The 12939-nt window shown below is 41.6% G+C and overlaps 2 protein-coding genes across 2 annotated transcripts; both read left to right on the forward strand.

Moving 5' to 3' along the window:
* The first annotated feature begins 624 nt into the window (after positions 1-624).
* LOC104838016 (chymotrypsin-like elastase family member 2A) lies at positions 625-2516 on the forward strand. Its single transcript, XM_010577523.1, has 4 exons — positions 625-781; positions 1482-1627; positions 1778-1930; positions 2499-2516. The coding sequence occupies exons 1-4, from the start codon at positions 625-627 to the stop codon at positions 2514-2516; spliced, it is 474 nt and encodes a 157-aa protein (XP_010575825.1).
* Positions 2517-5636: 3120 nt separating this feature from the next.
* On the forward strand, positions 5637-10270 carry LOC104838017 (atrial natriuretic peptide receptor 2-like). Its single transcript, XM_010577524.1, has 7 exons — positions 5637-5873; positions 7420-7554; positions 7803-7977; positions 8418-8516; positions 9329-9420; positions 9945-10090; positions 10240-10270. The coding sequence occupies exons 1-7, from the start codon at positions 5637-5639 to the stop codon at positions 10268-10270; spliced, it is 915 nt and encodes a 304-aa protein (XP_010575826.1).
* The last annotated feature ends 2669 nt before the right edge of the window (positions 10271-12939 follow it).

Genomic DNA, 12939 nt, shown 5'->3' on the forward strand with positions numbered 1-12939 from the left:
AGCCTTTAGCAATTTCAAAGTTATTTTACTTAGCTTGAATACACTGAAATACAGTTAATCCACATCAAATTGTTGCATTGGCTAAGAGTTGTATCTCAGCTGACACATGAGGATTTGGTTAAGCCAACTTGATTTGATTATCTGTCAGAAAAATGAAACCGCTCAAACAGGCTTTATATAACATTGGTCATTTGACTGATGGCTGATCTTCACTTGTATCACATTAAATCACAGCCCATATTTGTACCTTGAAATGTTGTGTACAAACACAGTCTATATGAAAAAAAAAAACCAAAACCTCCCTTGCAGACTTTTTTTTAAACCTACTTTTAGGTCCTTGGAGTTAGTCCTAACATATGCTTGGTTTTGATGAAAAGAACCTGTAAAAGGCAATTTCCAGAAAGCTGCCAGCAGGAAAGTGGACAATTCTGCAGGGAACAGTCTTCCAGTCCATGGATTTCCCCATTGCTTTGAGGGAGGAGGAATCTTCACTGCTTATGTACTGGCCTCCTTGCCCCCTTGCATTTCTTTTGAATAGGCCAAGTGCTGTATAACTGCTAAGTATTCGTGCTAGTGTGCCTTAATCTATTTGCAAACCTTTCCCTTTCTCTTTCCCACTCTCAAATGTGTGCATTTGACCACAGGTATGACATTGCTTTGATCAAACTCACTGAACACATCACCTTAAGTGACCACATTAAGCTGGCCTGCCTCCATTCTGCACAAAGCATCCTGTCGTCTAACACTGCCTGCTATGTGACAGAATGGGAAAGACTGCAGAGTAAGTACTTGGACATTTGCAAAATTGTGCAACAAAATCTTTCAGTACTGACTTCTCCTTTGAGACCGATTGCAAAAAGGCTGTTGATGGTGCTCAAGATCCCCTCAACCTCAATGTAGTGAGGTAGTTTATCAGGCCCCACTTCAGTCACCCAGTATTTTTCCCTGCCTTTCGAGTTTATTTTGCTTGTAATGGGGCTAGTAATGCACTAGAGGGCCCTGTACTGAGGTTTTAGAAGCTATTGTAACACAAACATTAACTGTGCAGACTGATGAATTTGCTAATCCTAACATACTCCGCTGAATAACTGAAAAGACACATAAGGGAACAGTTGTAAAGAGAATAAAATCTCAGAGACTTCAGCAAAAGTGTCAGCTTGGCTCAAGAGGCAATTCCTAGAGTGATAAGTAAATTGCAAACTCCTGAACAAAGAGCAGCCCTTTATTCCTCTAACAATGGGACATTTTAAGATGGAACGGAAATTGTTAGTCAGTTAAGGCCTTTTTTTTTTTTTTTAATAGAAATACAAAAGAATGGAGCTAAGGAATGGATTATACAGCTTCTCCTTTAATACAGCCCCTGTGGAGTTTCTTACCTGGAAGGATAGTACCCAGGTCCTGGGAGAAACTTAACAATGCAGTTTTGTTCTTTCCTCAGTGCCAGCTGGTACCATGACTCCTTTGTTTCTATTCCCTCCCAGGAAATGGAGCTCTTCCAGATGACCTGCAGCAAGGTCTTTTGCTGGTGGTGGATTATGCAACTTGTTCCAAGCCTAGCTGGTGGAGAAGCACAGTGAAACCCACCATAGCTCGCACGGGTAGGGATGGAGTCACCTGCAGTTGTAATGTGAGTCCAGAGAACACCGCTTTTAGAGCTTGGTTTCAGACACAAACAGGCCTGATGGGAAGGAAAGCTTAAAAAAACCAAACCAAAACAAAACAAGGAGGAGCTATTCACACTATGACGGCCATTAACTGTGTTCCCCCTTCCTTCTAGGGGGACTCTGGTGGCCCAGTGAACTGCCAAAGTGCTGATGGCAGGTGGGAAGTACATGGTACCATCAGCTTTGGCTCTGCTTTTGACTGCAGCTATTATCACAAGCCTTCTGTCTTCACTTGGGTCTCTGGTTATAACAGCTGGATCGAGCAGGTAAGGTTCTAGGTATTGCTGCTAGAGAATAGAGTCACTTAGCTATTTCTGATGTTCTCTCTGATTGAGATTTCTGCCACCTACTCAGGGAGCTGTATCACCTTTGATTCAAATGCTGCTTTACATACAAGTAACTTCTGTAGACAAGCCCCTACCAGTGCAAAAGCAGTCTCTGCAGCAAAAATAAAGTATCCTCCTCTTAAATAATTATCCAAATTATTTTGACTTTTAAATAAATCTCGATATTTAGGAATGCATTCTCCCTTTATACTAGAGCTATACATACAGTCATAAAGATTTTACTGGTATGACTTCAGATTTAATTACTCAAATTTGTATTCATCAATAATACTGACTGTTGCAATCGCATCCTAGAAGGCAGCACATGCTGCTCAAGTCTGGAACATCAATTATTTTTTAATTTAATATAAACTTTAATCTAAAAAGTGACTGTGAAGCAAAAATCTTATTTCAGTTATTTAAATCCTGCATCTTGGATGCAACATATACTATCCACAAATTCCTGGGTCTCACGATCTGATTTTTCACTTGTTTTACATTTTTGTAGGTTATGGCAACCAACTAATCCAAAGAGAACTGGATGACAGATGCTAAGAAGGAAAACAGTTTGAATAAAGTCATAATCATGACACCTTTGATCACAAAGAGCTGGTAAATTATGCCTTTAACAACACAAGTATTATACCTAACCGTACCGCAATAAACACTATTTTTCACAAGATGAAAGAAAAACACGTGTCTCTGTCACTTCTTCCTGGGTATTGTCAAGACCAGAGCCCATATTTAGTGATAATGCTGGAGACCTTTTACAGCCTTTCCCCTGCCTTGGGCTGGGGCTTGCTACCCTCACCTGGGGGAAGATGTGAGCCTGCTGTGAAGAGGCTGGACAGTAGGAAGAGTTAGAGAGCCACAGGAACAACTCCGGGCAACTAGGGGGTGAGAAAGTGAGGCACTGGCAGGGGCTGAAGGCAGCAGGCAGCTGTCGGGACCCGTAAGTCTGCAAGCGGGACTCACCAGAGCAAGCAGTGGCAATGCCCAGCGGGAAGGCAGCACGGGTGCAAGCAGGTCCATGCAGGTGAGTGCGGGAACGCTGCAAAATGCTTTTATAGAGAGGTTTTTAACACCCTGTGATCTTGGGACCTTGCAAGGGGAAGGGTAAAATCCAGCAGCGACTGCCAGCAACACCTCTGCAGACCTATCTCCTTCACGTCCCTGTTGCTCGTTTTTAAGTCATTCAGATGCCAGGTGAAGACCTCTGAACTGTCACTGTCGGCTGACACACAGAAATAGATGGGGATTTTTTGCAAAGTACAAGCAGAATCACCACCTTTTAGCCTGGTACTAAATTAAAGCCCCTATTTATATTTCTTTCATTGTAATAAAAGGTAGTCAGTATAAAATCAAGGTGGATTTTTGTTGTGTTTTTCTTCTCCCTCCTGGCACATATTTAGGTATATTCAAGAGTAAAATGATTGATTAAAAACAGAGGACAAGTGACTCAAAGGTAAGCAGTAGATACAGCAAGGAAAAGATTGGAAGTTCGTTGTGAGAACATAAGTGCATCTGGGTTCAGAAATAAATTTTTCTAGGCTTGTGATTCCTTTCAGTCAGACATTTTGCAGTTGTTACCTTTGGATTGAAAATAAATAAATATATATTTTTTATTAAACATAAATTGTATTAAATAAATAAGAGAAAACATGGCTGTTTATCATCTTTGGGGGCTGTACTTTTGTTTTCTTCTACTTTACAACCATTGACCACCATTCTGCTGCGAAGAGCTCAGCAGGAACTTGTTTTGCCTAATATCAGCCTCTGCTGAGAAATAGCAGATTTTACTGGGTTTTTATTTATCTTGTTAGAAATGTAATTTCACCTATCTGAAAGAGCAGGGGATCTGAGGAGGGCTTTTTTCAATCACCTCTACTAAGCAGAGCAAAAGAAAAAAGGGGAAAAAAAAAAAAAGAAAAAAAAGAAAAAGGACTGGACTGGTCAGCAACACAGTCCCCTGGTTTGTTCTTCATCCATGGAAATAAAGGTTACCCAGTCATTCAGGAGTTGCCAGCTTCATCATAACTTCCTGAGTGGTTTTCATGGGTATTATTAATGTAAGATTGTAAAGGATTGATTAATAGTTCTGAAAATGAAAATTGTTAGAGGTTACTTTGCTGTATGGAGCAAGGATGTCAGTTATGTGCAGCATGAAAGATAAGGACAGAAAAGGTAATCATGAAGCTCAAACAGTAAAAATTGGATATGCATATGCTTCTGTCAAAACTGAAATCTGATTCATTTTCCTTTTGAAATATTTAGACAATATGGTGGAAACGTCTGAGCTCATTTGACCATATCAACACAAATTATTCATCATCTGCAAATTCCTATTAAGAACAAATTCTAAAAGTTTGATTAAAAAAATTCAACAGTTCCGGTCTGTGATCACTGGAGTAAGTAACCCATCTTTTTATGGGCTTCCTTAGGATTTGGATAGAAGTACCATAGAGAATAAAACGTACAGCAAATCATGTTATCGGTCTTAATACTCACAGAAAAACTGTACGATTTCATTCATGTGTTTTTGCAGCTCTGGGTGAGTCATGGAAACAGTCTCCTTACTACACCTTTTCTTTTAAAATAAAAGGTCAGGTGGAACAAAATAGAATAAAATATGTCTTTCAATAACATTCACCTAATGGATGTTCCCTGTACTTTGTTTCTAAATGCATGTGAATTGTTAAATATCACTAATAGCTCCAGTTATGTTTTCAGGAGCTGCGAGAAACACCCCAGGGAAACCCTTATTTATTTATTTGTTTGGTTTTTTAGGTGTTCTCCCCCCTCCAACGGTGGTGGTAGAAAAACAGTTCAAAGGATTTTGACAGCATGCATGGTCTCCCTCTGCAGCCTCCTTGGAGCCATTTCTTTTGATTTGAGCAACAGCTTGGAAATATGGAGAAACACAGGGAAAGCCCTTCAGGAACTTACCTCCTGTGAAAACCTTTGGGCTGTTCGCCTCATCTATCTCCTGCAGGAAGAAAGGCACAGCTGGCTGTTCCCAGCAGCCGACAAGAGGAATAGATCGTTTCATGCTCAGCTATTGGGGAATTTAAACTCCCTCTGTAAGGCAAGTGAAGCAGAACTGTATTGTGAGAATTGCCAATGCAAGAAGGAGAAAGTCTCCATTTGCAGATTTTACATCCTTGACATGAGACAAAAATTAAATAGCACAGGGGATACTGAAGCCAGGCAGGTGCTATCCAGAGTGATCTCTGAACTGCTGGAGCGTTTCAGTAGTCCCCAGGAAGACCTCAAAACTATGAGATACAACCCTGACTGGGCAGACATAGTAGCTTTTAAAGTCATCCTTCAAATAAGAGAAGCCATGCTTAAAGCTCATTGGATGCCAGCATCTACAAGCTTTCAAACAATATTGCATCAATTTTTTGCCATTCTGAACTATGCTATCTTCTCATCAGAGATTGTACATAAGTGCTGGATGGATAATGTTAATCTGTCACTTCATTTCACCCACTATGAAGGAATCTCTTTTTTCATCCCATTCCTGGGTTCAGATGAAATTGTGTCCATTGAAGCCTTGGTAAAGGGACTGCATTATGCACAGAGGTGCCTACTGCAGAAGGGACAGGAAAAACTCATCAAGAAATCTACAGAAATCCTGTCCACAATGAGCCTTAAGATCAGTCTGTTAGTGATAGCCTGCCTCATTTACCCCATAATCCTGATGTCCTTCAAGCAAATGACAGATTGGATACACAATTATGCCAGGAACCTCAAAAAAAAGACAGAAGACTTGAAAAGGGAGAGGCGGCTAGCTGAGGACCTCTTACACCAGATGTTGCCAAAATCTGTGGCCAAGCAGCTAAGGAAATGCCAAAAAGTTGAGGCAGAAAATTATGATCAGGTTAGCAAATGGAAAGGATGCTGTCACCAAGGATAAAGCATTCACCTGAAAAAGCACCTACCTTGCCACCGGTTTGAGGAACCTGGTTTTGCACCCATAGTTGAGTGTGGATGGAAATCCAAATATTCATGATGGGTTTTGGAAAGAGCTGTGCAACCTGCCATGAAGCACTTAGGCTGACGGGGAAGGAAGAAAAGCTGAAATTTCCAGAAGTGTAGCTTTAGATGTCAAAGATCCTATATTGGCAAGTTGTCTTCTTTAGGTTTAAGAGCCTACTCATGAAAGCCAGCCAACATCATGAGATCACGAGTACATAGGAGCAAGAAATTAGTTTCCTCCTTGAAAAATGGGAAGAATCCCCAAAAACCAATGTAGGACAAACCCTGTCTGTACTTGTCAGTATGATTCCATAAACATAACTGAAAAGAGAGCATGGGACTTAGAGAAGGACGAGGGGGACAGATGATCTCGTAGCCTCAAGTGTGTAGCTATAACGAAACTGGCCCACATAAAAACAAGGGCAGGGTTTGGCCAGGCACCCATTTATTTACAGCTCTGCCTCACAGCATGCATGCTGCTGTCAATGCTGAATTTAGCAGCTGTGCTGCATAGCCCATAGCTAAAATCCTCATGCTACAGTAATTGCAATTCTATTCACTCTTTTTCCCCTGGATGCTCTGTTACTTTCAGCTGTGAAACACAATAATACATGTTTGCATTTAATTTGTAGGTGTCATTATCGAAACAGCAACCTGTAATCGCACAATTAATTACAATTCACAATAGCCATGACATCAAAAGTAGCTGAACCAAAGCAGGGAGTGAAAAGGTGGCTCTTCTGGATTAATTGGTATTACCAAGGACAAATAAAAGAACAATTTTAGTTTAAACACTCATACAGTTCAGGCAGCACAGAGAAGAAACACTTAATTCTTTGCCAACAGCTATAACTCACATTTCCCTTCCTCAATTCAGTTATTATGGTTTCTGTTGTTCTTTCTTTTATAAATTTGATTTTTTTAAAAAGTTAATATCTCTCTACATTACTTAATCATAATAAAGATAAACATCATTTGAAGAGAAACAAAATCCAGTTAGTATTTCCTAATTCAACAAGAGCAGAGACAGCAGTTGAGTTTTTATTTTGCAGTTTGTTCAGATACCTAGTTTTGATCTCTACCACAGTTTAAAATCACTTTAAAAGAAAAATCAGGCCCTGCTTCTGTAAGAAGTCTGTTGATCACTGCTCACAAGATTCAAAGCATTTGACTTCCAGTCTCCCAGCTAGCACAAAGTATTCAGAGAAGTGCAGATGATAAACTTTGGAGATAAGCACGATTTTAGCTGTCAGAGTAATAGAGAACAATTCAGAGCCAAAGCCTGCTAATGTAGGATTGTATCTATTCAGTTCTGCAACACTGGTTCTATATGCAGCTTGTGCCTTAGGCTGTTCTGCTCAGAATTTCACAAATCTCCAAACTCTTCAAAGGCTCTGCCATTGTTGCCTGGAGACCCTAGCTTCACACTTTCCTTCTCCCTGTGACAGGTGACTATCTTTTTCTCGGACATTGTGGGGTTCACAAGCATTGCTGCCTCCTGTACTCCCTTGCAAGTTGTTGAGATGCTCAACAATCTGTACATCTGCTTTGACAGCAGGATTGAGTCTTACGATGTTTACAAGGTAAGTACAAACCTGCAGGCAAGGAATCTGGAAGTTGCTGAAATCTTTCTTACTTTGTTCCCTAGTGAATATTAAATACGCCAGGCCAGCTGGCCAAAAGCCATGAAATCCAAGACCTGCCATTGCACAGGGACTACACCGCAGCTTGGCAAGTGGTGGACAGCTGAGATGATATATTTTATTCTGATCTCCTTTTGAAAGAAAAGCTTGATGCCTGCCACTGAGTGACACATGCCCCTTCCCATCAGGTGGAAACCATTGGTGATGCGTACATGGTAGTGAGCGGCCTGCCAGAGAGGAATGGCACCAAACATGCTGATGAGATTGCCAAAATGTCTCTGGATCTGGTGGCAGCAGTTCGTCAGGTTGTGATCCCTCATATGCCAATGGGCAGACTGCAGCTGCGGGCTGGGATACACACAGGTACGTGGGCTGAGGTGGAGGCATGAGAAAAAGAGACTATAACACAGTCTAATTGTGTGAAGAGAAAAGAATTCTGCACTTCTGTACAAGCCCTTGTCTCCCTGCAGGACCTCAGGATAAGTGTTTCTCCTGCTTCCAGCAGTAACAGTGGGGTAAAATGACTTCTGCTTGCATCGGTATGGAAAAGGCTGTGAAACAATTTAGTATTGGCAAAAAGCATCTTCCCGTGATATCAGCACCAATTAACTTCAGATAATCAAATCGTGACTTCTCTCCTTAAGTAAATACTGCGCAGCCAGGCCCTAGATACATTGAGTATTCCCAACTCCCATTGCTCTCTGAGGATCCAGAGTGACTAGCAAAGGTGTCTGCATTTGGCATCTCCCTGCCCTTTTTCCACTTGTTTCTTATTGTGGTCTCTCTGCCTTGTATTTTCTCAGGACCCTGTGTAGCTGGAGTTGTGGGGTACAAAATGCCTCGTTATTGCCTTTTTGGGGACACTGTAAACACAGCCTCCCGCATGGAGTCCACCAGCTTGCGTAAGTGACTTGGGCACAAACTGTGTGTTCCTTACGCACCAGTCAGGCTCACACCTGCACTCTACATCTCTTAAGTACTACAGTGAAAGGAAAACCCCTAACAGCCCCCACATTGGTCATGGCCAAGTGTGAAATAAGGTTCGTACAGGAGAAGGAGTATTCTGTGGCATATACCAGGCTAGAGAACTAATTACCATAGATCTAAAGAACCAGCACATGCATGACCTGCAATCCTCACTATCCCTGTATATCCACTAGTTATCAAATAAGCACGAGAAACTCTTGTGTATTCATGTGGGCAAGTAGAGTCACATCCCTTATGCCATTTCTGGAAAGTGATTGGAAATAAGAGGAGAAAGAGGGTGACAAAAGCCAAATAGCACAAGGTAAGCTGAGTTTAATTTTAAGGACTTTAACACAAAGGCATTAGGTAGAAACACCATAGCTACATAGAGGAGGGCAGTGCATGTTTTCTTGGTCCAGACTTTTGTACTGCCTTTGCTACCAATACCACCTATTTTTACTGCTGTACAATGCCGTTGTGCATATACCCAGTGCAGCGCTGTGCAGTCATGTCAGTGCGTCAGTTAACCTGCTTAACTGCTTCTATGTTTTAGCCGACATCTGTGCACAGTGTCACAGAGTCTTCAACCAATGCTTAAGGCATCTTCCCCTTCTTTGTGCTTCTTCCTCAACCTGACATTTTCCAAAGAAGAGGTGGAAACACTGGGCTGATAAATGCAGGAGGGCTGGTGTGTGGTCTCTGAGAATAGGGGAATCATTCATTCCTAATGCTCTCTTCTGAATCCTAGCACAGAAGATCCATATCAGTTCTGCTACATATGATGCCCTTCTCACAGACGATGCATATGAAATTGAACTGAGAGGAGAAATTGAAGTCAAGGTAACAGCTTTTCCGTAACTTTGCAACAGTAAAGGCATTTAATGAGATTGGAAAGAGATATGATAGATTTGGCCATTGCTCTTCTGTGAATCGCAAGTCAATTTTTAACCACGGCCCCAAGGTTCTTTTGCTAATTCAGTTGGAAGTGGCTATACATTACTCCTAACTGACAAAAAAGTGTTCCTGTGTGCTTTGAAATACAGCTATGTCTGCACCTGCATGGAACCACATGAATATGGGTGAGTGTTAGGATTCAGGTACCAAGACATATAGGGTGTAAGGCTGATTTTAAACCCTTAGCAACACTGCCAGTGACCAGCAAAATGCCTTTCTCTGAACGGAAAGAATTATTAGCACCCAAACTGCATATAAATTACAATTCTTTCCCCAAACAGCTGCCACTTATGAGAGAAGGAGAGAGAACAAATGCAGTACAGGTAACAGCCCTGGCCATAGTGATTCTCTGCTCTGCTTCATATCCCATGAAAATAGCTGTTTTCTGCTCTCTCCTTTTCTTGTCCCAGGGCAAAGGGAAAATGAAAACCTACTGGCTTCTTGGTAACAAGAATTACAGTGTCCAAAATGACAGCCTGGTGTGTCACTGGAATCCAGCAATCTCCAAGAAAAAGAAGATGGAAAGTAGCCAGGGATCTGTCCAACAAGTAAGGAGGTGAACATGTAGCAGAGTGAGACTTCTTAGATAATGAGCCATTCACTAAGGGCTACGGCATGTAGTAGAACTTGCACCTTTGTCCTGCACATAGAAGGATCTGCTGTGTACAAATACAAGCTCTAATGTGTGTTCCTCTCTGTCAATAGCGTAGTGCAGGCGCTGTGGGAGCAGCACTAGCCGAGCAGAGCCCTGCAATGCCCTGGGATGAGCTGAGCCCTGACAGTCACACTCAAGGGAATTCCAGACCAGCCTGGACTCCTGAGAGTGCCACCCATGGCATGAGCCAGAAGCAGAGGGATGGATTTCATCAAAGCTCCCACCAGAGCCTGCAGGAGAACCTCACTTCACTGAGCTCACCTGCTTTGGGGGAAGGTGACAAAGGTGCCAGTTTAGAATACAGGGCACAGCTTGGAGACCATGGTATTAAAGCAATACAGAAGAATGAGTTTCTCCCAGGTTTTATAGATGAGATGTGGCAGGGGAAGAAAAGAAAGGACTGCCCCAGGCACACACATTTCTTTTAAATAACATTCTCTTTTTGTTCTTAGCCGTAATTCACATTAACTAGTAAGTTTACTTGGGAACCTAAAACACCAACAGAAATTTAGAAAGGTGTCTCTAAATAAGGAGAAGCTACAAAAGTGTAGGTGGAGTTCCATCAGGAGCACGAATGGTACATAAAAGATGTACAGCAATGTGACTCCTTTCACTCCAGTAAAGCTATTCTAGATTTATATTTGTAGGTGACAAAGAATTTAACCATTGAGGTCCATACATACTGAGGACACTTTCAGAACCTGAGCCAGCTTATTTCAAGCTAGCCTGTATATCTCTCCAGTAAACTATCGCTTGCAAGGCCTGTATAACTGTAGGTAGTAGGAGAGGGAGTAGTGACACCCTGATGGAGAAGAGGACAGGTAAATAACTCTTTCTGATCATTGTTTCAGAGATACAAATGAAGTGGGAACAATATTAAATTACTTCTATTAAGTGTCTGCAGCACTTCGTCTTTCCAGCTCTTCTCTACTACACTACTTCTCCATATGTGTATTTTTTCCCTTATCCAACCACCAAGGGGGTTGATGGTGAGACAAAGACACAGTCTAACTGTATAGAAGACATTAGAAGGACAAGCTATTTCTCCCATCAAATTGTAATTTGCTTTTCTTTCCTTGTTGGAGGAAAAGATGCCTCTGCAGTGATGAGCAGAGCATAGTAAAATCCTCTTCAGAGAAATCAAAGCAAACTGAATTACTTCCTGACATTGACAATTAGTAACTCTGCGTGGAGTTCAATTCATTTGTAAGTGGGCTGCACATATTTGTTGTCATTAACCCTATCCTGCTAGCCGCCACCTTTGAGCAATTCCAGAGTGAGGGAACCATTCTGATGGGAACAGAAGCACAAGTGTGAGGGAGAGGGGGTTTGGCCTGTCTCCTCTCCCAGTCAACAGGTTCATGTAGAGCATTACTACTGCATAAGAGAAAGATCTTAGCAGATTAAAGTTCTTTTTAAGGGAGGCAAGGCAGTGCTTAATGGTTGCAGAAGGCAACAAAAATAAAGGTATATATTTAAGAGGAAGTCCAGCTTGGAAAGCTGCAATTGGTCTTTGTTTTTAGGTTGGTTTTTTTTCCTGAAATAAAAGTAGCTTTATGAACTTCAAAGGAAGCTGGTTGGGGTATCTCTTTGTCATTCACTTGGCTAGTAAGAACCACTGAAAAACCTCATATAAGTTGTCTCCTTACAGAAGGAAAGCCAAGAGCTGCTCCTTTCAGTCAGCTCAGAGAAAGTCACTGTAGGAGTGTCTGTGTGGCCCTATATAAAGCAAGCTTAGCCTGAGGTGATGAGGTTAACTTGCTCTCAAGGGCTGGGGATCTCTGAAGGTCAGCTAAAGAACTATTCAGTCTTGCAGATAAGTAAGCCAAACCTGGAGGCTGAAATATTCACGATAAATCTAATATGCATGTTTCTACATGTAAAAGAATGAACCACAGAACTAACTCTATCACTAGTGTCTTATGAATCAAAATCAAGTGTTGTTCTAAAAATATATTCACCAGTTCAAGCAGGAATTATTTCAAGCAAAGTCAGTGGTTCAACTCATGCAGGATTTTGCTTCAATCATCACAATGGTTGCTCCAGTCTCACAACTTATAAACACCTAAAAAGATATTTTGCCCATCTCAAGCACAACCTCCCTTCCCATCTCCCCACATCTCAGAACTTGTCTACATAGAATATTTACATGGGTGCAAATACAATCTCATTTCTCTTAAAAGATATCTGCAAGCACGTGGTTAAGATTTTCCCATTAAGGTAGCTGGTAAGTTGCTCCAATACTATCACACCAAAGAAAACAAATGTAAATCATATTATAGCAAGCTGCATCACAGAAAGCCACGAGGAATACAAATAAAACACTTAAACCCCCCACTCTTTAAAGTCAGCCTCTTGAATCCAAGGGGATGATGGTGTGTTGGTTTTTATAAATGCTTGATGATAATATTGCTGGAGGTGTGTGGAAGCTGCACAAGCATGCTCACACAGCATTAAACAAACACAAAATCGCATGTACTGAAAAACACATATGTAAATCTGGTTGATGCCCAGTATGGATACTGAAAGGCTGGAATCCTTTCATCTGGTTCCTGTCAGCACTCAGCAAGTGGGATCAAATGTGGAAAAAAAACCAGGAAAAGGGGGACAGAGACAAATGTTGTTGAAGAGCCATGACTTTCAAGACGGTGAAGGAAAATGCCTCAGGTGCACATATCCCCTCACAAGCAGGCATGAAAGGAACACCACTGGGGAGAGGGACAGCTGGGTACCGCAGGGCAGCTCAGAGC

The sequence above is a fragment of the Haliaeetus leucocephalus genome, unplaced genomic scaffold (genome assembly GCF_000737465.1).
Source record: "Haliaeetus leucocephalus isolate CR32 unplaced genomic scaffold, Haliaeetus_leucocephalus-4.0 Scaffold556, whole genome shotgun sequence".
Classification (NCBI taxonomy): Eukaryota; Metazoa; Chordata; class Aves; order Accipitriformes; family Accipitridae; genus Haliaeetus; species Haliaeetus leucocephalus.